The 23,191-nt window shown below is 47.0% G+C and overlaps 1 protein-coding gene across 4 annotated transcripts in view; it reads left to right on the top strand.

Moving 5' to 3' along the window:
- Window positions 1-757: 757 nt before the first annotated feature.
- Window positions 758-23,191, top strand: part of COL11A1 (collagen type XI alpha 1 chain) — a 253,111-nt gene continuing 230,677 nt past the window's right edge. For 3 of the 4 annotated variants that reach the window (XM_083620396.1, XM_083620393.1, XM_083620395.1), the window contains exon 1: window positions 783-1,357. In XM_083620396.1, the coding sequence (XP_083476522.1) occupies window positions 1,237-1,357 (121 nt within the window). In that variant the 5' untranslated portion in view covers window positions 783-1,236. Of the gene's footprint in view, window positions 1,358-23,191 lie in introns of all 4 variants that reach the window. The other variant, XM_083620394.1, reaches the window with a different exon arrangement.

A 23,191-nucleotide genomic window follows, 5' to 3' on the forward strand; every position in this document is an offset into this window, starting at 1 on the left:
GTTGCACATTCAGAGAGACTAACACCCCACCCCACTCTAGTAACTTTTGTGCAACTATTACTAAAAGCCAGGCTCAACTTTGGAGAGCACTGTGTAAATCAGTGGCTCCCAAAGGGGCCGTACCACCCCTGGGAAATGGCGGCACCTAAGAGACACGGGGCAGGGTGTGTGTGCTGAAGGTGTAATTGACCAGCAGACTTTGAAAAGTTGATATCACTGGATCAAGTTCATCAGTTTTGCTGAATTAATTAAACTAAATGGTTTGCAAGGGATTTTGAATAAAAGTGCCATTAATTTACTGTTTGAATTTCAGTGTGCTGCTATCTTCCTTAGTGAGTGGTGCAAACCGCTATTCTGAACAATGTCTTTCATTGCATTGGGGGCCCTGTGGATGCGTTTATGGACCACCCCGAAAGTTTGGGAGATATAAGTGAAGCCCTCAAATCAATCCTTTTTTTGCGGGGGGGAGGGAAATATCACACTTCGCTATTTCTTTTAATCCCCGCTGTGTGTTGGAAACGCTGCTATCCATGGTCTCCCCTTTCCACTTTTCCTGCTCACCTTAAACTTAGCGCTTTTTGGCACGCATTCTGCTCCGGGTCTCCTTGGGCCAGGGGGAGGGGAGGGAGTGGGCGAGGCTTCGGGTGCGGAAGGAGGCGAGCTATTGGCTTCTGGCCGGCAGCCTCCTTGTCAGTTTGGGTGGGTGGGGGGGAGCAGGAGGGGGTGGGAGAAAAGAAGGGCGGGAGGAGGCGGAGGAGGGAGGCTGTCCGCTCGCTCGCTCGCTCGCTCTCTGGCTGCTGTTCTCCCCGTGCGCTTCTGGGCCAGCCCTCTTTTCAGGATGCAGCCTTGAGGGGGGATGCTGCGCTCTCCGCCTTTGGACTGAAGCCCCTCATTGCCCTGCAGTTGGGAAAGCAGGGCGCATCGGAAGGGCCTGGAGCCGGGCTGTCGAGACCCAGCCAGCAGCGAGGGACCATCCTCTCTCTCTCGCTCGGACCCTCTCCAGGCACCTTTCTTTTCATTTTTTCCCACTCCCCGCTTTGGCACACCGGATCGGATGGATCTCTAGAGAAGACGGCGCGGCGCCTTTGGGAATATAAGTGGCGCGGAGGAGGCGACGGCGGGCCAGGCGAGCGAGCGAGCAGCGCGCAGGGGGCCAAGGCGCCCCGGAGGTTGGGCAGGGGGGCGCGCGCGTCGAGTTTTTTTTTGGCACGCTCGGCGGTGGAGGCACCCCTCTCCATGGAGACGAGGCGGACATGGTCCACAAGGTGGAAAACGAAACGGTGGTTCTGGGACTCCGCTTGGCCCGCGCTACTCGTCGCTTGGATGCTCCTGCTGGAGGCGGCGGAGGTCAGGGGAGGTAAGGAAGGAGGCCAGCCGGGCTGCCATCGCCGCTTTCTCCTGTGCCCCGTTTGGGAACGGGGTGGTGGTGAGGGGGCGGGAGGAGAAGGTAGCAGGCAGGGAAGCCCCCGACTTGTCTAGCCAAAGGTATCCGGGCTCACAAGTCCGCTCACATCTCTGGAGTGGTGGAAGGCACTCTGTGCGCGCTCAGAGGATTCCTTGCCTCTTCTGATTGTTGCGTAGAAGCCAGGCGCTTGAGCTAATTCCTGACCCCAACTTAGAGTTCCTTCGGACTTTAGGGCGGCGGGAGGCATGGCATTTCCATGAAGTCCCCCCGGGGGAAAGTTTTCCTCCCCACCCCCTGTGACCAGTGGTGGGTTTGGTGATGCTTCTGCTCAGATTCTCTTAGTCGCAGGCTTCTACCTTGCTGCTTGCTTGGGAGTACTAAATTTACACTGAACTCACGTCAGTTTCAGCGTAATATCCATAGGATCGGGCTGCGAGTCTCCTCCGTTCCAGGTTATTGAGGCTTTCAGGGAGTCGTGGAGCAGCGGCGGTGGGAAGGTGCTAAAACTGGGAAGGAATGCGGGACACTTTCGGAACAAAGCTACTTTTCTTTGTGTGCCCGGCCAATTTTTTGGAAACGCTTCGGGAAAATGGTTTCTGCAAACTCTCACCACCAGCGCAGCGCCTCTTGAACTTGCCGAAGTCATTAAGCCGATCAAGTTCACAAAATCTTGGCCAAAGAGAGAGAGGCTGGAAGGAAAGGGAGCGGGGGCTTTGTGAATGCTTGAAATAGGTGGTGGGAGACACTGTCTGTAGACTTCAAGTCATGCCACTTTCTCAAAGGGGGTGGAATAAATAAATGTTAAAATAAAAAAATAGATCAGCAGGGGATTCTTTACAGCAGTAAACTCCCTTCGATCCTAAATGTCTCGCTCAGGTATCAGGAACTGACTGGCGCCCTCTGAGTATGTGAGTGCGGCTCTCTTTTTGGCTGGCGAGAAATAAGCAGTAAAGGGACTGACATTTTTGAGCTGCTGTAGCGTGGGACTTTTTGGCACAGAGGTCTTCAGCCACTGTTTATGGGGAAAGAGAGAAGAGCACGTAGGAAGTCTTCTGTGAAGCCCTCAAGCTTGCGCGTTCGGAGAGCAGCAACAGTTAGACAGCCCAAGATATCGCCTTACCTGTTTTGCATCTCCGACCTGTGACCAAACACACACGCACAAACGCCAGAGCCCCAACGGGCTCTTTCCAGCTTACGTGGCAAGCCTCTGACAGGAGCTCAATGCATAGCGGAGAAGGAATCTCCTCCCTTTCTCCTCCCCTCCCCTTAGGTGCATCCCTGGGCAGGAAAGAGCGGGGCTGACTGAGTGGTCCGTTAGGTGTCTGTGGCCACTTGTGAGCAGGGTGCTATTCCTGGGCGTTTGCAGAGTCTAGAAGGAAGTTTGAAACTCCAGAGAGTTCCCGCGGGAGGAGGAGGCGGGGGAGTCAAAGAGGGCCATGACAGGGAAGGTGCCTCCCTTTCTCAGTATCTGGTGTGTGTGTGAGAGAGAGAGAGACCCCAAGGGGAGAATTGCTCAGGAGGGCGCAACCCCACTGCTCCATCAGAATAGCAGCGGAGCCACCCCACAGCTGGAAATTCTGAAAGAAGCAGCAGCAGGAGCTGAGATACCAGCAATACGGGAAATGCGCCTTGGAAATAAATCTGCATCTCTGCACAGGACAGAGATCTGCTTGTATCACTGCCTGGCAGTGCGCTGAGTTTCCCTTCTCCAGCATCAGCAGGTCTTTGTCCCTTTCTCCCATCCAGTGGAATCCCTTGAAGTGATTGGGTCATTTTGTTGTGGTGGTTCTTTTTGGTCCATCTCCTGCAGCCTTTGCAGCCTGGCCTCCAAAGCACACAAATCTTGAGTTGTTTTTCAAGGAAATCCCTAGGATGGCTGCTTTCTTCTTCTTCTTCTTCTTCTTCTTCTTCTTCTTCTTCTTCTTCTTTTTCTTCTTCTTCTTCTTCTCTCTCGTGGTTCTCGGTTTTATAGATCTGTTGGTCCGGCTCACGATGCAAATCGACTGTGGAAGAGAGAAAGGTGCTTTCAGAGAGCTCCCTCTCAGCCTCTGGGTGCCTGATCACCTCTTGGACTTGTCAGTCACATCCCTCAGTCTTTCTGCCCCCTGCTGGCTCGATTTGGGTCTTCGAAGTGGGGAGGACCAGTCAATCCATACTCACCTCTTACCTTGAGCCATGAATTACTCCCACCCTGGTCTCCCCATTCCTTGGGGGCCATGACATCTGCGGGAAATATATACATCTTATTCCAAGCAAAGCAAAGTGATTTAAGGAATTGTAAAGATGAAAGCACACTTATTGACTTCTTAACTTTCTTTTTCCCCTTCCACACCCCCTGGCTATCTGCTTTGTTCCCCAGACCTCCTTAGGAAATGAGAATGCTGAAAAGCTGAGGGTTGTAGGTTGTTTCAGATGGGATCAAGCTCACTTTCTCCAAATGAAGCTCAGATGACTGAAAAAATATGTTGGCAAGGGTTTTGCTGCATGGTGCCGATCTCTCTGGGGCTGTGATCCTCTTAAGCACACTTAGCTGGGAGAAAGCTCTGTCGAAACTGGAAGGGTTTCCTTCCAAGTGCATGTGCTTAAATCTCAGATCACACGGTAAACTGACAAGATCATTAAAAAAAAAATATCGAGCTTTTGTCAAATCCCTGCAAACACCTTATGGGAGTCCATGCAGTCCCTAAACATTCTGTCCTTTGTTTCTTTGCCTAGAGAAATCATTAAGTAGCTTTCTGTGCCGTTGTAAAAGTTTGGAGCACATTGCTTCGTCGTTTCAGTAGGAATTAAATCCCAGTGAGAGCTGGATCTCACCTCGCATTTCCACAAAATCATTGATAAGCAGTTGCCTCCTTTATCTGCTCATTTCTTTCAGCTAACAAGTCCTCAACATTATAGATAGGGATCTTCACTTCCCACAAGATAATGCAGAAGGGGGGGAGGGGGAAAATCCAATGTATGCCATATGTGGTAAACTGCAATTATTAACATTAGAATTTCTGCCTCTGCTGTGAAAGGTTTTTCTTTTTTACTTGAAAATGAATAAAATGGTTTAATATTGGACAAATCTTGTACCATTTTCTATCAAGCAAGCCTTCACGCCATCTTAAACAGGTCTCCTTAGAACTTAGTATTTAACTTCCAATAATTCTGCAAATTTCTGGGTGGGAGAATCAGGAAGGACAAGATAGAAATTAAATAAATCTGTCAAAAGTTTTGAAAACAACTTCTTAGTTAAATGCACATGGGTTTGCTTGCATTCACAGAGCCTCAACCCAATGTTATGTATGCTTACATGAAAGTAAGTTCCACTGAGTTCAGTGGGGTTACTCCCAAGTAAGCATGCATAGAACTGCAATTGCAAAATAACCTCTGCAGAATTCTAATTCCCACTTCAATATTTTATAATATGATAATTCCCGCAATGGGACTATCAGTGGAGAATTCCCATTCATTCTCTTAGGGTTCTCCTCTTACGACAGAGAATCTGTTCCTCTCTGATTTATGCAACCTGTGGCAGAAAATATTTCCTTTCATTGCAAGTCTACTTAGATATCTAAGACTTTCTTTGATTCACATCACCTTTTAAATATGACATCTGTTGGCAGGGATGACTGGGACGAATGAGCACCTTTTTTCAAAGTAGCTATAGAAGACGAGTAATTTACGATCCAGTTTTGTGAGGGTCCCTTGTATTAATGCCCCACCGTGATAGTGAATGGGAAATAAAATGAAATATTCACTTGGTGTCAAACCTCATAACACCCAAGTTTTGCGTGTCAAGACCCCAAGGCCACCTCCGTTTATGAATAAGACACAGGGACACAGATATTAGGTTAATGGTTATTGGGCAAATTTAGGCCACAACTTTATTGGTTACAAAATGTGAGCGGTATTGGCTTAGGCATTGGAATTGACCCGACGATATCTGACTCCTGCCCGCCCTGCAGGGAGTCCAGTAAGGGTCAACCACCAGTAGGGGGAGCACTGTTGATGTGAATCAACTCTCGCTTACCACTGGGTTCCCGATGGGGTTGTGGTATGACCCCCTCCCTGCGCTTCGGACAAGATCCACACTCCCGATCCATAATATCAGAGTCGTGGGTTCGAGTTCTACGTTGGGCAAGAGATTCCTGCCTTGCAGGGGGTTGGGCTAGATGACCCTTGTGGTCTCTTCCAACTCTACAATTCTACTCATTCTGACATGACTATATAAAAAATAGCATTTTGCTGCCTTTTTCCCATGATGAAATCGAAGGTTGTGTGCATAAGGTTCTCAGATGGCTAGATCTGCTCAGCTTTACCTGAGTGCTTGCGAGAATAAGCAGTAAACATACTGAGAAGGAATTTAGAGGAAGGTTATAAATAGCCAATCGCCTGATCACCTAGTGTAAGAAACAGCCTCCTCCAGCAGACCAATCAGAGAAGCGTTGCAAATGGAAAGAGAGTTGATTCTTCCCCCCTCCCCTTTTGGTCTACAGACATGGCACACCAATGGCTATCCATAGGGGAGTGTGGCAAAGCAGACTAGAGGAAAATTATGGGTTAGCAACTTCTGCGGATATATTTGCAAGTCTAATGAAATGAAAACGCCTTCAAGAAGCAACAGGGGGGGTTTGTTGTGCTTTTTTTGCTTTTTTTTTTTTTTAAAAAAAAACCACTAGTGCAACTCCTGAATGGAAAAAAGTAGAAAAAAAATGGGCCTACTTTTCTTGGCTGGATTTGTCTAAATTCACATTTTTTAAAAAAAAATCCAGTTGGATTTAAAAATAAATAAATAAAAATATATAAAGCTCTTCACAGAAACCACAAAATGGAAACACAACCCTGATTGTATGAAAATAGGGACAGAATGGGAATAGAATTTCTATCCGAGAGAGGAATTTGAATTGTTTCTTATTTCATTGCAAGTACCATGCTAGTCTACGCATCATGAAATAAGAAACAATTTCAGTTCCCCTATTGAGCTACATGCTGTTAGCAGAAAACCACTTGCGTGTTGAAGGGGAAGGGCCTTAGCTAGTGGTAGAAGATTGCAGAAAAGGTTATGGGTTCAGTTCTCTGGCATCTCTGGGTGCAGATGAGAGAGAATCCTGCCTGAAAACCAGGAAAGTGATGCCCAGTCTGTGTGTACAATAATGAGCTAGATCAGGCTTTCCCAAACTTGGCCTCCAGCTGGTTTGGGACTACAATTCCCATCATCCTTCACCACTTGTCCTGCTAGCTAGGGATGATGGGAGCTGTAGTCCAAAAACAGCTGGAGACCCAAGTTTGGGGAAACCTGAGTGGTCTACCTCAGTGTAAGATGACTTCTTATATTTCTTTCCAACTTGCTGATTTCAGAACTGGAATTTGCATATCCTTCAGCTAAACAGACACACTACTCGTTTGTTCCCCTATGTTGTAAATGTCACTGGTTGCAGAGTGCAAGAGTTCTTCATATTTCTGTGTGGCTTGTCTTTGGCTTTGTGTCCTTTCACTCTAACATTGGCCAGTATGCCAGTGTATTAAATGTCACTGCCAACTTTAAAACAAAAAACTGGCCTGGTCTCTGTGAAACCCAGGAATTAAACAGGTGGAACTTTCCTCCACATGCAGATGAGTGTTGGGAAAAGTTTGGCTATGCTACATTTTTATGGTGTGTAAGCTGTTTTCAGAAGAAGGGCAACATTGGGTTGGGCTCACACCCAGTTAGGCTGCAATCCACACCATCTCCACTCAAATGTAAGTCTCACTGAATTCTGTGGGCCTGACTAGGCTAGGATTGCTTCCAGTGTTCTCCTGAACCATGGGGTACCTGGCGGAAAGTCCTGCAGGAGTGCACAATCTCACGGCAGACATTAGTGGATGGTCTGGCAGGCCCAGGGGCGTCACAACGGGGGGTGTGGGAGGCTGTACACCCCGGGTTCCATCCCGGGGTGTGTGTGTGTGTGACAAGAAGTCACCCCATGGGGGCTTGAGACGGCGCAAGCAGTCATCGCGGCGCCGCAGTCGCCTTTGGAGGATCCTTCGTTCGCAGCTGCAGCCGTGAGTAGAGGCTCAGCAAACCGCTGAGTACAGCGCATGTGTGGCGTCGCATGCATGCACTGTATGTAGCAACGCCGCACATGCGCTGTATAGTGGTTTGCCGCCAGCGTCACTCCAGCGCCATGGGGATGGTGATGGGATCCCTCCATCACCGTGAAAGCCAGTGTGATGTAGTGGTTAAGAGCGATAGACTCGTAATCCGGGGAACCGGGTTTGTGTCTCCGCTCCTCCACATGCAGCTGCTGGGTGACCTTGGGCCAGTCACACTTCTTTGAAGTCTCTCAGCCCCACTCACCTCACAGAGTGTTTGTTGTGGGGGAAGAAGGGAAAGGAGAATGTTAGCCGCTTTGAGACGCCTTAGGGTAGTGATAAAGCGGGATATCAAATCCAAACTACTCCTCCTCCTCCTCCTCCTCCTCCTCCTCCTCGGCAAACCGCTATACAGCGCATGTGCAGCATCACTATGTACAGCACATGTGTCGTACGTAGTGACGCCGCGCATGTGCCCTACGTCATGGTGTCCACCCCGGGTGGCACGATGCCATCCTTCGCCCCTGGGCAGGCCAACAGGTCGAAAGTCCTGTCAGGCCCAGTTCCTGCAGCCAATCAAGGCATCAGGGCACCTGAGAGTCAGTCCCGCACAAGCAGAGTTGCAAAGACCTCCCTGGAACATCCTAGCCATGGTCCAACCAACGTGGGAAGTTGAGCAGCCACAGCACTTCATCTCTGCTTCCCTTTAATATTTTGCATGCTGATTGCAGCATCTGGGCTTGATGAGGCAGATGATCCTCACCTGTCCTGAGCCTACTGTAGCTGAGGATTAACACCCCTCCTACCAAAGCTAACACACTTCACCTGGGCTGTGGGCCCTTGTCTGCCTCAACCCTCCCAGTGCTTCTTTCCTTCTGCTCCCTATGCCTCAGAGCCCAGCCTGTTTGTGGAGACAGGGGTCCCTCTGGCTCTGGTGATGGGTCCTGCTGTCCTGGTTCCTGTGCACTGACTTCCATCCCCCATGCCATCTTCCATTGTCTCGTGAGTACTTTCTACAGCAACTTCTCCTTCTCCATCCCCAGCCTGCTCTACTGTGCTCCAGTCATGACTATACCCCTCTCTGGGATCCTCTTCCTCCTCTCTGTTGCCCTGCCAGTTCGTGACATCATTGAAATCAGTGGGAAGCCTTGACAACTTTGTGCATTGATTTCAATGGGGCCAGAGGTTGACTAGGTTTGTAGGAAGTTCTTTTGGACAGAATTGGACCATGGGGTCATCTAGCTCAGCAGTGTCTATGCAGGGGAGCAGGAGCTCACCAGGGTTTCAGACAGGGGTCTCTCACAGTCCTACCTGGCATAGGTGCCAAGTCCCTGGGGCCCTGGGTGCCCGAGAACCCACAAAATTACCCATGAAGGGGCAGAACACTCACAAATTTCAGTGCCATGGCCATGGACGCAGCATGGCACCCATGGCCCCGAGGACTCACGGTTGTGGGGCCAAGTTGGCATTCCTGCTCCTGGAGATGCCAGGGTTCAAACCTGAGGCCTTCTACATGCCAGGCGAGTGTTATAGCACTGACCTGCAATCCTTCCCTTCCGCTGGATCCGACCCATTATGTGTTTAGGTGTTTGCAATACTTAAGCATGGCCAAACCTGGCCTTCCAGATATTTTGGGACTACAATTCCCATCATCCCTAGCTAACAGGATCAGTGGTCAGGGATGATGGGAATTGTAGTCCCAAAACATCCGGGCCAATACTAGATGATCTGTGAGGAATGGGGATACTGCAAAACTGTTATTGTCAATATACAGTACGTTCCAAGAGTTCCCCATGTTTCAAATAAATTAGAACAGACGGTCAAATCAGAGAAACAAGGGAGGTGATTTGGAATGAGTTTAAATGGTCTCAATTTATAATAAATGGCTTTGTGTCTCAAGGATTGCCAGGCAAAATGGCCATGTCTTCCTCAGTACATTTCCCAACCCTGGCGGTAGAAAGAATCAGGGGCCTGTCAAACAATTGGCTGTTAAAATTAAGCATTTCTATGACAGACCTGCAGCCGAGCGCTGATTCCTCTCCCTTCCACCCCCTGCTTTGGCAGCTGATACAGAAATATGCCTGGTATGTTGTGTAGGTTGTGCAGTCCTTTCCTTGTCCTTCACCAGAAAGCTTGAGACAGACCCCTGAATGAAAAGGGAGGTGGATTCCCCTCACCTGAAAGCCAGTCCTTCTGTGTGTTTGTGGGGAAAGGTTTTTATACTTCTGGTCTTGATCTTTATATTTTAAAATATTTTGTGGGAAAGGGAAATCTCTCTCTTCTGTTACATATAAACAATGCACATTGTTTTTTTAGCCACTATTAATAGTGTTGTTGTTGTTGTTGTTGTTGCTAAAGTGTGTATTGAGGAGTGACTTCCTCCCTAAACCATATCTCCCCCTTAGATGTTTTCTCTTGGGCCCCATTAGTAAAATCCATCACACCACTTTCAACAGTCAATGGCTTTCCCCCAAGGAATCCTGGGAACTGTAGTTTAAGGATGCTGATAATTGTTAGGAGAGTTAACTCAGTGTTTAAAATTTCCAGAGTGGTTCCAATCCCTCCTCTTCTCCTGCCGCGCACCCTTTGAGAACCACTGCAGTATACAATGCAACAACAACATCCCTGTAGTTCTTATAATAGATAGATATTTGCACAACAGATGTTAATAAAATACACTGCTTTTAGGAGGGTGTCAGAGTTCAGTGGTAGAATATGTGTTTTGCATTCAGTGGATCTCGGATCCAGACCATTATATTATCATCTAAGGACCAGGTAGCCAGTGGAAGACATCTTTCTGCTGGAGATTCCAAGGATTTGCAGGTGAGCAGATTAAACCAGCATTCTTCAACCCTGGGTCCCCAGTCGTTGGGTTACAACTCCCATCTTCCCCAACCAGCTTAGCCAATGGTCAGGGGTGATGGGAATTGCAGCTCTAGCAACATCTGTGGACCCAAAGGCTGAGGAACATGGTAATTGGCCTAGCAAGACAAAGTCTGACATGATATAGGGCAACTTTCATTGTTCCCCATAGTTTAATTGCATTGCAGAGGGTTGGACTAGATGACCCTTGGGTGCTTTCCAATTCTATGATTCTAGGATTAATTTTGAATATCTTCTGGAGAAGACTTTCCTTGTTCTTCTCTTCCCTGCTACCAAAATCTCTTCCTCCCTGCGATTAAATCTGAAATGCCTTGCCTATTTCAAATATTCTGCATCAATAATTATAAGCCCTTAATTGCCAACTAATTGCAAAGCTATGAAGAGATGGTGGGGCTGTACTTCAACTCCCAGCCCCTGCAAGTGTATATCTGGCTAGTTCTGATGTCCTGGAGGGCACTTCCGGCAGGGAAAGCAGTCAACAAGCCGAGGAGGCTGGATTTTGACCTGGCACCTCCAGTTTTTTCTGACCCCTATTAGGAACTACAGGAAAGGAAACCACAAATTTGACACAGCAGTTTTCCTGCCCTGTTGCTGTCTGGCCTTATCCAGGCACTACTCTATCTGCCAGAAGGGGGGTGGGGGGAGGAGGAGGAATTGCAACATATAACCCCAAAAATAATAATGCTAAAACTGAAACGATACCTAAAACACTGGAACAATTCTATGCTCCTCACATATTATCATTCTTTTTTTTTCGGTGTGTGTTGTTTTGAGCAGTCCGGAACAGTAGGGTTTCCACCTGCCAGCGTGATTAAAATGTTTCTTTCTCTCTCCCCCCCCCCCTTCAGCTTCCTTTCATAAGAAATCCTCATACCGTTTGCTAATTTACTGTTCGGCTGGCTGTTTGAGGATAACAGGGCACAAATAAAGTAAATGGAGCGCAGGAGACATCTCTTGTGCTTTTGAGAAAGAAAACAGACTCTTGCAAAGCTATCAAGGTTTAGGATTTTTTTTTGGGGGGGGGGGATGAACACAGCCAGCCCCAAAGGCAGGCGGGGGGGTGGAGAAGAGAAAAGAAAAACCCTCATCTATTTACAGATTCTAGACAAGCAGAGAAAGGCACATTACCCGTGATCATAATTACAGTATCGAGTTCTTCAATGTAACGTTTGCAAACTGCACATGTTAATAGAGGAATTGTTGACCTTCTTATTCACGTCTGAGCAGGAGCCGGCAATTGTGGAATTCTTTCAGCACATAATCACCCCTAAGACGTGGCTTGAAAAGAAAAGAAAAAAAAGAAACCCTCTTGTGAGCACAAGGCTGGGGTACCCAATGTAAGCCAAATCGACAGTGCATTCACCATGAGAAATGGAAGTGAGATTATTCAGTGCTAGTGACTAAGATCTGAAATGTAGAATATGCATGGCTCCTTGGAGCAAGCCCGCAAACCACTCCCAGCTTCGTCTTGTTTTCTGGTGCAGTGAATTAACTGCACATTGCGATCCTAAAAGCAACCCAGGCTGCATTTGCATGGCAGTTTGTTACGTTTTCACAACTCCTCACCCAACTGTTAATTTCCGCATTATGTTTGAGCTTTCAAACAATGGAAATGTGACTTCCAGAACTATAGGGAAATACAGGGGGACTATCAGGGAATATCATGCAAGTTTGTATAGGGCTGTAGTTTGCTAAAGGTCCTGAGAGTTGTTGTTGTTTAGTCGTTTACTCGTGTCCGACTCTTCGTGACCCCATGGACCAGAGCACGCCAGGCACTCCTGTCTTCCACTGCCTCCCGCAGTTTGGTCAGACTCAAGTTGGTAGCTTCGAGAACACTGTCCAACCATCTCGTCCTCTGTCGTCCCCTTCTCCTTGTGCCCTCCATCTTTCCCAACATCAGGGTCTTTTCCAGGGAGTCTTCTGTTCTCATGAGGTGGCCAAAGTATTGCAGCCTCACCTTCACGACCTGTCCTTCCAGTGAGCGCTCAGGGCTAATTTCCTTAAGAATGGATAGGTTTGACTGTGTTTGACTGAGAGCTGTTTGGAGACCTCTGTTCCCTTTGCAGAGCTACGGTTCCCAGAGTGGCTTAATGATCTGTCCCTATTCCCAGTGAACTCTGGACATTATAGTTCTGTGAGGGGAATGGGAGGGTCTGCTAACAACCTTCAGAACCCTTAACAAACTACTGTTCCTAGGGCTTTAAGGGAGAGGCAGTGGTGTTACGTCCTTTGCTGGCACCCACTGTGCTCATGGTTATGGTGGGACCAGGTGGGGCTGGGCGCAGAGGGTAAACAAAACCCGCTGTGCCAGCCCAACCCTTGCCATAGCCATTGGGCAGGCATAAGGCACAGAGGGTTCACTGGGCTGCGCTGTGCCGCCTGCCTGCCTGCCCACGCAGTGGGGAGCCTGGTGGCCAATGCGGTTCTTGATGGATGCATCTCCCCAATACTGGCTGGGCGGCCATTCAGAGAGGGGGCTGGAGACATGGCAGTAAGGCCAGGCCGGACTCTGCGGCCAGAGACCCATGGTGGCAGGCAGGGCAGGGATCCCTGCATGGGGGCGTCTGGCTCACCCCCCCCCAAATCATGTACCCAGAGCTACAGCCCCCCTGGACCTCCCCACACTACGCCCCTAGGGGGAAGCCATGACTATGTAGAATGATGCTGCTTTATATGTACAGCAGATGGGGACCCAGAAAGAGGAAGCTGAAAGCCATGGCCATCCTCTGGACTGGATGTAAGTAAGAAAACAGGCAGATGGGAGGGGAGCCTGGCTGAGGGCAGAATGAAATTGATTAGGCAGTGCCTGGGTGGGTCAACCTATTTGTTGCAGTGGCAGTAGAAGCCAGAATTGATGGCAAGAGATTGGGTTGTATTCAATGTAGGACAAAGTAGCACTTCGCATGAGCAGAACGGCTTCTGATTGTGCAATGGGTCTTTCTCCCACCCCATCCCTCCGTGTGCCCCCTAAATCTGTTCTGGATTCCCCCCCCCCCCGCAGCCTCCAAAACAGATTTGGGGTCAGTGAAGGGTGCACGTGGTGGGAGGAGAGTCCCATTGCACAAGCAGAAGTTGTTCTGCTTCTACAATCACTGCTCATTTTATTTAAACTTGTGTTTGTGTTTTGAAAACACATCATGCTCTCCAAAATGCATGCATTAGTGTCTGTACACGAGGGATTGTACATGCCAGGGACGGAACCTAGGGCCACTGAACTTGGTTCATAGCTTCCCAAGCAACCGTTCATTGTCCGCATTTTGTAAGGCTTGAATTTGCGTGTCAAGGCCCCTAAGTCACCCGTGGGAGAAATAAAGACAAGGAAACAGAATTTTAGGTTAATGTTAATGGGCAAATTTAGGCCACAACTTTATTGGTTACAGAATGTGAGCGGTATTGGCTTAGGCAAACCACCACTAGGGGGAGCCCTGCCGATGTGGATCAATTTGAGCATCCCCTGGGTTCCCGAAAAGGGGTTGTGGCATGGCCCTAGCCCCTCCTCGGGCTTTGGACGAGATCCCATGCTGTGACGGGGAGGCTGAGTGGCCTGACTGTAAAGCATCCCCACGTGGAGGTGGAACCGACTTATATAGAAAAAAGGAATAACGTGTCTGACAGCAGCGAGCCAGCAGTAAATCACACAGAGCAAGCTGGAATTAACTCTTTATTAGCAAAACAAGGTGTGCTCAGGAGGGGTCAGGCCTAATGAGTACAGCAACACAGGTCTTGCCCCGATGAAGCAGTGGCGAAGACTAAAGGTCCCTGCCTCCCAACAAACTGGATATGTCTCCTCTTCCACGTCATATCTGTTCAAGATCCTAGAATGCAAAACTGGAAATTTGATTTGCTTTCCTGCTTTGCTAGTAGAAAATGTGTGAGAAGCTTCAAAAGAAAGTCAGATTGAGTTCTTCAGGATGGAAGTTGGTGTGACATTTTCTATTTAGTGCAGTTGTGCTAGTTTGCTGCTGCTGAATGCCTGTCCGTAGCACTTACTGTACCCCACAAACCATTTCCTTCCACAGCAGACCCAGTAACTCTGCCGACTAGTCCAGTTGAGCTGCCTTATGGGGGTTGCACTTGAAGCATCAGGGGTTTGTAACCTCACCTAGGCTGGTGTCGTCATGCAAGGCAATAGGATTGTCTGTGAGACAGTTTTGGGTTCCAGGCAGTCCTGTGTAGTTGGTGAGACACAACACAGCTGCCACACGTGTATGTATTTAATTTAGACCCCCCCCTTCATTCCAAAGGCTCTGAGTAGTTCCTACAAATATTTTAATTGCTTTAAAGATGGGGCAATCCTCCTCGCCTAAGAAATGGATTGTTTCCTCCCTCTTTTTTCCATGAGCACATCTAAAATACCTGTTGCATTACAACAGATATTCTGAAAGCTGCTTGCAGTTGTTAGGCTTTTTTCCCCAACTGGGAAGGGGCTAAACTCCCTAACAGATTGAGGTTGAATCCTGACAAGACACAAGTACTGTTTTGGGGGGACAGGAGGCGGGCAGGTGTGGAGGATTCCCTGGTCCTGAATGGGGTAACTGTGCCCCTTAAGGACCAGGTGCACAGCCTGGGAGTCATTTTGGACTCACAGCTGTCCATGGAGGCACAGGTCAAATCTGTGTCCAGGGCAGCTGTTTACCAGCTCCATCTGGTACACAGGCTGAGACCCTATCTGCCTGCGGACTGCCTCGCCAGAGTGGTGCATGCTCTGGTTATCTCCCGCTTGGATTACTGCAATGTGCTCTACGTGGGGCTACCTTTGAAGGTGACCCGGAAACTACAACTAATCCAGAACGCGGCAGCTAGACTGGTGACTGGGAGCGGCCGCAGAGACCACATAACACCGGTCTTGAAAGACCTACATTGGCTCCCAGTACGTTTCCGAGCACAATTCAAAGTGTTGGTGCTGACCTTTAAAGCCCTAAACGGCCTTGGTCCAGTATATCTGAAGGAGCGTCTCCACCCCCATCGTTCTGCCCGGACACTGAGGTCCAGCACCAAGGGCCTTCTGGCAGTTCCCTCACTGCGAGAAGCCAAGTTACAGGGAACCAGGCAGAGGGCCTTCTCGGTAGTGGCGCCCGCCCTGTGGAACGCCCTCCCACCAGATGTCAAAGAGAACAACAACTACCAGACTTTTAGAAGACATCTGAAGGCAGCCCTGTTTAGGGAAGCTTTTAATGTTTGATGTATTATAGTATTTTAATATTTTTTTGGAAGCCGCCCAGAGTGGCTGGAGAAGCCCAGCCAGATGGGCGGGGTATAAATAATAAATTATTGCTATTATTATTATTAGCAGCCCTTTTGAGTTAGGTTGTGCTTTCCTTTCCTTTTGCCATCAAGGAGCTTCATTTATGTGCCATCAAGGAGCTTCATTTATGTGCCATCAAGCAGTCTAAAGTCTTTGAGTTGGTATATCAGCTTAGAATAGTTCTCCAGTACCCCCGAAGTGCTGCATTGCACCCAGGACAGGTATGGGGAACTTCTAGATTTTCAGATGTTGCCAAGCTACAGCTCCCATCAGCCCCAGCAAGCATGACTAATTGCTTAGGGTGATGGAAGTTGTGGTTCAACAACATCTGGAAAGCCAAAAGTTCCCCACATCTGACATTCTTCTTCTTCTTTGGCGATCACTCGTAGCCGAGTAAGATTGTCTTCCATAAACACGGTTTTAAACAAAGAGTCCATAAGTGACTGTGAAGGCCAATTCTGGACCCACACGTCCTCCCACAGTGAGGACATTGGTTCCCAGGTGGGAGTTGATCATGGTGTGGATTTGCCAAGCATGCCTTCCTCGTAGCATGTTTCTCCCTTGCTTCCTGAACATTGCCAGGGCCACATAAGATGATTACCACATAGACATACATAACTTTATTTTCATTGCACGATTACTAACTGAGCTGTTGGTGACCTGCAGCTCAATGCAGGGTGGATATACTATGAAACTCATAAGCTTAAATTTCAGGGCCCCTAATTCTGGAGAGCCCCAGAAGCAACTTTAGTCCGCATTCCTTTAAAATTTTGGGTCTAGTAGACTCAAGTTGAATTGCACAACTCAAATTGATTAATTTTTGGTTGTATATATTTCAACAATCTCAGAGTTTGAGCGTCAGTAGCACAGAAGTTATAAAAGTGTGCTGATCTGTCATGGAACAACCCCATTGAAGAAGGTAACAGTGGTTACCCAAATCTTGTTGCTGGTTGTGAAGGGCCCCCATGACAATTCAAGCTTCAGGGCTCCCAAAATGTAGGTCTGCCACTGGCTCAATGTGCAAACTGGCATCCTTGGAGAAGCATTGTGTTATGGTGATGTGAAGTGTTAGGAAAACCCTTTAATTTGAGCTCTGTGGTGACTTTTGGATAGATGCCACAGCCAACCATTGATAAACATGAATGCATGAACTAGCTTTGATTAGTAGCAGTAATGGTCTTCTGAGACCTACACCAGAAGGGCGGTTGTAGATGCTAAGAACCTATGTGCTTGCTTTGTAAACCTTAGGATTGGGCAGTGATCTAATACTCTGACCTAGATTCTATGATCTACATAGGTCCAAAAGTTCTGCATTTCCTAAGATGTATTATTTATATGAAGGAGGACCATATTCTGTATTCTCAGGAGCCATTGCACTATTCAGCCAGGAGGCAGGAACAGTCCAACATCCTCTTTTCTAAAGGTAGCATCACCGAGCACTGAGTAAATGCTTTGGAAGTGTGAAGCACATAAACTCAGATGAGAGGACGTCATCAGTTGTGAGAGACTTATGCTTTCTGACAGTTTCTCTCACTTTGGCAGCAGTTCCGGAATGATTCAGTAAAATGATAAAACTTAAAATACACATATCACACCTGTTTCTTTTTCTTATAAAGCAAAAGAGTGAGCAACTGTTTCATACGTTGATTAAAATTTGCTATATCAGTTGCATCATATGATCCCAGTATCTGACCCTTGTCCTGCTAGATCTGGGGTAGCCAATGTGACCATCCTCTGATGTTGCTGAATGACAGCTCCCATCAGCCAGCCAGCATGGCCAGTGGTCAAGGCACCATCATCTAACAATATCTGGAGGATGAGTTATCTTTCTGGACGAAGGACTGCATTCAACCTTGGCCAATCCTCTGGAGGCCACATACCAGCAGTGGGTGTGGCCAAACATGAGTGGCTGTGCAGGAAAGGTTGTGCCAGTATTTTCCTCCTTTGTAAGCTAGTTGTGCAAGTTGTAAGTGCCTGAAGAAGATGCCTGGGCTTTGCCACTAGAGCCCCTGGTTTGAAACCACCAGGTATCTTATACCCCTCTGTTACTAGTGACACTCAGCTGTCTGCTTCTCCCACCCTTCTGTGTGCATATCTACTTCATGCTCCTCTCTTTTTGTATTCATGTTTATGTGTATGTGACGTTCCCACAAAATTGTGCCCGACTTTTAAAATGAACAGTAAGTATAACAATTCAGTATAACGTTTTAGACAGAACTTCTGCAGGGCTGGAAACTCTTTTGCCCTTTCAGGGGAAGGGATTGAAATCGGATTACGGTATATTCATAGGCTAGAAAGCTACATTGCTCTATAGCTTCCAATTTCCAGTAGACAGAAGGCCAAATAACTTGAACCTGTCTACTCACAGTTTAAAGTTCTCCTTTTGTTTTCAAAAAGGTCCAACAGGAAACCCCGTGTGAATCCTTCAGTTTACTAGCTGTGCTTGGGATTTGTGTTCATTGTGTGGCACATAGACTGTGGTTTGGAAGCTCCTGTAAACATCTGTAGGAGTGTGACATGTACATGTTCACTATAATTTGGTGAGCAACAGAGCTGACGATTCACATTTTCTCATTCTCCATTTGATCGCGATACGTGCATCCCCCGAGCGGAGAGCACATCGCGTTTCTTGCACCGCTTCAACCAATTCTTGGGTTACCATATTCTCAGATACAATCATGAAGCAAACACATTCCAGGAGTTTAACTTGGCACCAGCATTTCACCTCTGAGAGTATCAGTTACAAAAAGATTTTAAAACAAACTGCTGTAGAAGAAACAATGCTTTTAGTCATGCAAATAAGAAGAATCACCATCGCTGAACTCGCTATCTGCCCACCATTGTATTCAAATGTAGTGTGACACTATGCATGATGAGAAAACTGTGGGGAACCCCATGGTGTGCAGGCAAGGCAAATGTGGGGCCAAGGGAGGAGGAGAGCGCTATTGATGACTATTTAAACTATGAGGGCTATGCCCTTTTTTGTGAAGGTTTTTTTTATTAAGTTTTCCAAAATTTCACACATACATTTCAGTACATAAGAAAAACTCCCCTCCAACTTCCCACCCCCTTTTCCATGGTTTTTCTCTTTCTTTTCCTGTGTCGCACCCTGCCATCTATCTCTTAAACCTTGACAAAATGACTGTAATCTTTAATCCCTTCTGTTGCTCATAGTTCAAATCCTACTTGTGTGTTCATCATGTAATATTTCTTTAAATAATCCAGAAAGGGTTTCCATTCTTCCACAAAGCTTGTGTCTCTTATTTTAGCTGTTAACTTTGCCAATTCTGCATAATCCATCACCTCGCTTATCCATTCTTCGTTAGAGGGCGTTTCTGCTTCTTTCCATTTTTGTGCATATAGAGAGGCCAGCTGCAATTGTAACATACATAAACAACAGAACCATCTTTTGGGGGGACTTCTGTCCCCTTAATCCCTAAAAGAAAAGCTTCAGGGTTTTTTGGGGGGGAGATATAGTCATTTTAAACATTTTTAAAAATCTCGTTATATATCGTCTCCCAAAATACCCTTGCTTTCTTGCAAGTCCGCCACATATGAAAAAGGGGTCCATCTATGTGGTTACACTTCCAGCAGTTATTAGGAACCTTCTTATACATTTTAGACAATTTATTAGATGTTAGAAGACCTTGATTGCTATGTTCTGCCTCCACAGTTGGAGGCAACAATGCTTCTGATCACCAGTAGGGGAGAGTGCTTGAAGCCTGATTGCAGGCTTCCCACAGGCATCTGGTTGGCCATTGTGAGAACCAGATGGACCATTGACCCAATCCTGCAGGCTCTTCTTATGTTCTTATGATGCGGGGGGCGGGACGGGACTGCAGAGTGAAATCATGGGTGGGAGATATGCTCCACTCTTGCCCCACCTGCTGATTCTCCTGCAAACGACCCTACATTGTTTTTAATCCCTTGCCATCTTTAACACCAGATTAGGAAGAGGAAAGGTGTTGAAAGAGTCTTAGGAGAATTGATGCTCATAGGAGAGGTGAAGAACCTCTTCATTCTACCTTCCAGTCCATCTTGGCAAGTACACCTTGCCTCTGAATGCAGTTGTGGAGCTGATATGCACAGCTCCCCACCCCCCCACATTCCAATTTCACCCCATAATTTCTATGAGCAGTGAGTTGCCCCTCCAACAATGGTTCCACCAAAAATACAAGCAATGCATTATTATGCAAGTTGTCAAACACATTGTAACAGTTATAATATCATATGCATGTTATATGGGTATACCCTGCTCATTTCCTAAAGTAACCAGATACATGCAACGCTGCGTACAGCTGTGTGTATTAATATGCTTACAAATTATGTTTCACAAATGCAGTACAGCATAAGGCTTATATGTATTATGCTCATATGGTTGTCCGTAACTAAGTTTTGCTCCAAGTAGATTCTCTGAAATTAATGGCCCTAACCTCATCAGGCCCATTAATTACAGTGGGTCTACTCTGAGTAGAACTAGGGTGGGGAGCCGCTGCAGAAAAATCCCATTCTTGTGTTGCAGAAGAGGAACACGAAAAAGAAAGACAGTCCTTGAGGTATTGTGGTTGTTAAAGGCTTTATACATCAAAACCACCATATAAGGGGGCGCTTGATAAAAGAGGTGATCCTCTGCAAGCAAAACAAAAGTTGAATCTGCTAAATCCCATGTCTAAATCCATTTAAAATAGATTCCTCCTACATACCTGCTCCTGAACCGTTTTCTTTCCAAAGACACCCTCCTCAGCTATAATCTTCTAAGCAAACCAATGTGTTCCCTATTCGAAACATACAAAGCGTTATTTTGTCTAGCAGGATGCACAGAGAGCGACACTTCAGTTCATACCTTTTGCCTCACCTCAGTGGTTTAGTTGAGAGAGGGCTAATGGCTGATCCCCTGTATAGTGATGGGCCACTGGTGTTGTCTAAGCAGGATTTATTATCCTGTTCTCCCACAAAATCTTCCAGTCCCCACAACATAAAAATACAAAGAAATAGGTTATTTCTGTATTCACTGACTCAGGAAAATTCTTCCCTTGTGGAACCCAGGCAAGCCTCCTCTGCTATGAAACTGAAGCACTACAATGTTTGTGTTACATTTTCTTTAAAAAGCAGTATCTCTTGGGTGTAACAGTTGCAACCGTTAATTCAGAGATGGAGGCCTTCCAGTCAGCATTTTCCCCTAAACCATGTCCGCCTTCCCTACGCCTGATGTCCTGTGTGCCATCATGTGTGAAGCATATAAAGATGCAGTTGTAAAGCATCAGTCAGGAGCTGAAAGTGTGAATCCCAACTGCACCTGAAAAGGGACTCCAAAAGGACTTGATCTCGGCACCAATCAGTTGTCACTTGAGAGGTCAGGTGATTGACAGCTGGACAGCCATACCTACTGGTCTGAAGCTGGCCCATGGGGGCAGGGGAATCAGATCTGGCCTAGTGGCAGGTAAAGGTAAAGGTAAAGGGACCCCTGACCATTAGGTCCAGTTGTGGCTGACTCTGGGGTTGCGGCGCTCATCTCGCTTTATTGGCCAAGGGAGCCTGCATACAGCTTCCGGGTCATGTGGCCAGCATGACTAAGCCGCTTCTGGAGAACCAGAGCAGCACACAGAAACGCCGTTTACCTTCACGCCGGAGCGGTACCTATTTATCTACTTGTACTTTGAGGTGCTTTTGAACTGCTAGGTGGGCAGGAGCTGGGACCGAGCAACGGGAGCTCACCCCGTTGTGGGGATTCGAACGGCCGACCTTCTGATTGGCAAGTCCTAGACTCTGTGGTTTAACCCACAGCACCACCTGCACATTTACATGTGTAAATCAGCAGTTCTGCAGGCAGGAGGCAGGTGGGGCACACACCCAGCCCATCACAGTTGACATCACTTTCATTTAGAAAAAAACACACCACAAATTGCTCATACACTCTCCTCTCAAGGAGGCTGTCTGTCCATCAGCTGCTCCACCTGGCAGTGAGGAGCTGGGGAACAGAAGTTTAAGCTAGCATATGGCCCGGCATATGAAGTAGTCAGACCATTTAAAAAGAGATGGGAGCCACGTGGTGTGTTAATGAGTAAGAGCATTCCCCTTGGGAAATCAGACTTGTTGAGATTGAATTTCAATGCATAATCAGATGGTGGGAACAAGCAAAGGGATGGTGGCCCTATTGGCCATGATCCTGGACCATGGTTGAAAATGGTGGATTAGATGGACCTTGGTCCTGTCCAAGAAGGTGATGTTTATGTGACTATGTATCCTAGGAGCAATGCCTGAACTTTGTGTCAGGGATGGCCTATAGTGGCCCATATCAAGCACACATGGGTTGGTTTTAGGGTATGTCATGGAAGGGGAAGCTGTGGCCCTTTGCATGTTGTGGGACTCCAGCTCTCATCAACCCCAGTCAGCACAGTCACTGGTCAGGCATGATGGGAGTTGTGGTCTCACAGCACCCATCCCTATTGGGTTTCATGTTAGAATTCTTTTGCTTGGCAAAGTATTTCCCCTCCTCTCTCTGGATTGGGTAGGCTAAGGCAAGGAACCTAAAGGATGGTTCACACATATTATGCTAGCAAGTGGGGAAGTGCAGACACCCACTGAAATACAGGAACAAGTTTGCTGATGGCACAGGAGCCATTCCCAGGATGGGTAAAGGAACATGGGTAAAAGGGCAGGCATTTCTCTTAAATTCTCCCAACATTTCGTTTATATCAGGGAACAACCACCCCAACCCCATATGCTCTATAAAACATTGTCCCCCTATTTTGCCCTTTTTGATGTGATTATGTGAATTCCTTTAGCCTGTGTTGTGTAGTATGCAAGTTTCCTTCTGCATAGTATTCTGTTGTGGCTGACTGTTCAGTAACTAGGCATTTCTGAATGCATCTGAGATGCTTGGAGTTATGCAATAGTTAAGTACAACCAGTTCAATTCTGATATTAAATTCCATTTGCTGCTTTAAATTTTTTGTTATTTTTGCTTTTCATTAGAATGCTTCATTTTATTGTATTAGGATTTACTAGCGCCGCTCTCCTTTTAAGATTGAATAATAGTTACTAATAAAACAATTCTCAGATGCTTTTTTATATAAAAACAACAACAAGGAAATGTTTGTGGCTGGTTTACTAACACATCTGCTTCAAATGATGGGCTGTGTAAATTGGTATTGGGCAAAGAAAAGGCTTAACTGAATAAATAAGTATGTTGCTGAGGATCTTTAATTCCTTGCTTCAGAATATGAACCCTGGTGATTCATTACACTGAAATATAACGTGAGCATCATGAACTCCCACCCTCCCCTCAGTTCTTATTTGGCTTGGATTTTAAGTCAAGCTGGGGAAGAATTCAGTTCCACTCACCTGCTTGCTTCCACTCAGCTCACCACCCATAACTCTCCAACTCATTCCCCTTACCCCCTTACTCACTTATTTGCCTGCTTTTCTTGATGATTCTCCTTCAGTGACTGAAAGTATGGAGGGAGGAGGACTCTCCCCTCTCCTATCCCAACTCATGATTCTAGTGCTGTTCCAGCCAAGAGTATTGGAAAATACAAGATTGATTAAGATAATGTCTGAACTAAGAGCCTTGGTCACAATGCATGTGCATGGTAGCATCAA

The sequence above is a fragment of the Podarcis filfolensis genome, assembly GCF_964270895.1.
Source record: "Podarcis filfolensis genome assembly, chromosome: 6".
Taxonomy (NCBI): domain Eukaryota; kingdom Metazoa; phylum Chordata; class Lepidosauria; order Squamata; family Lacertidae; genus Podarcis; species Podarcis filfolensis.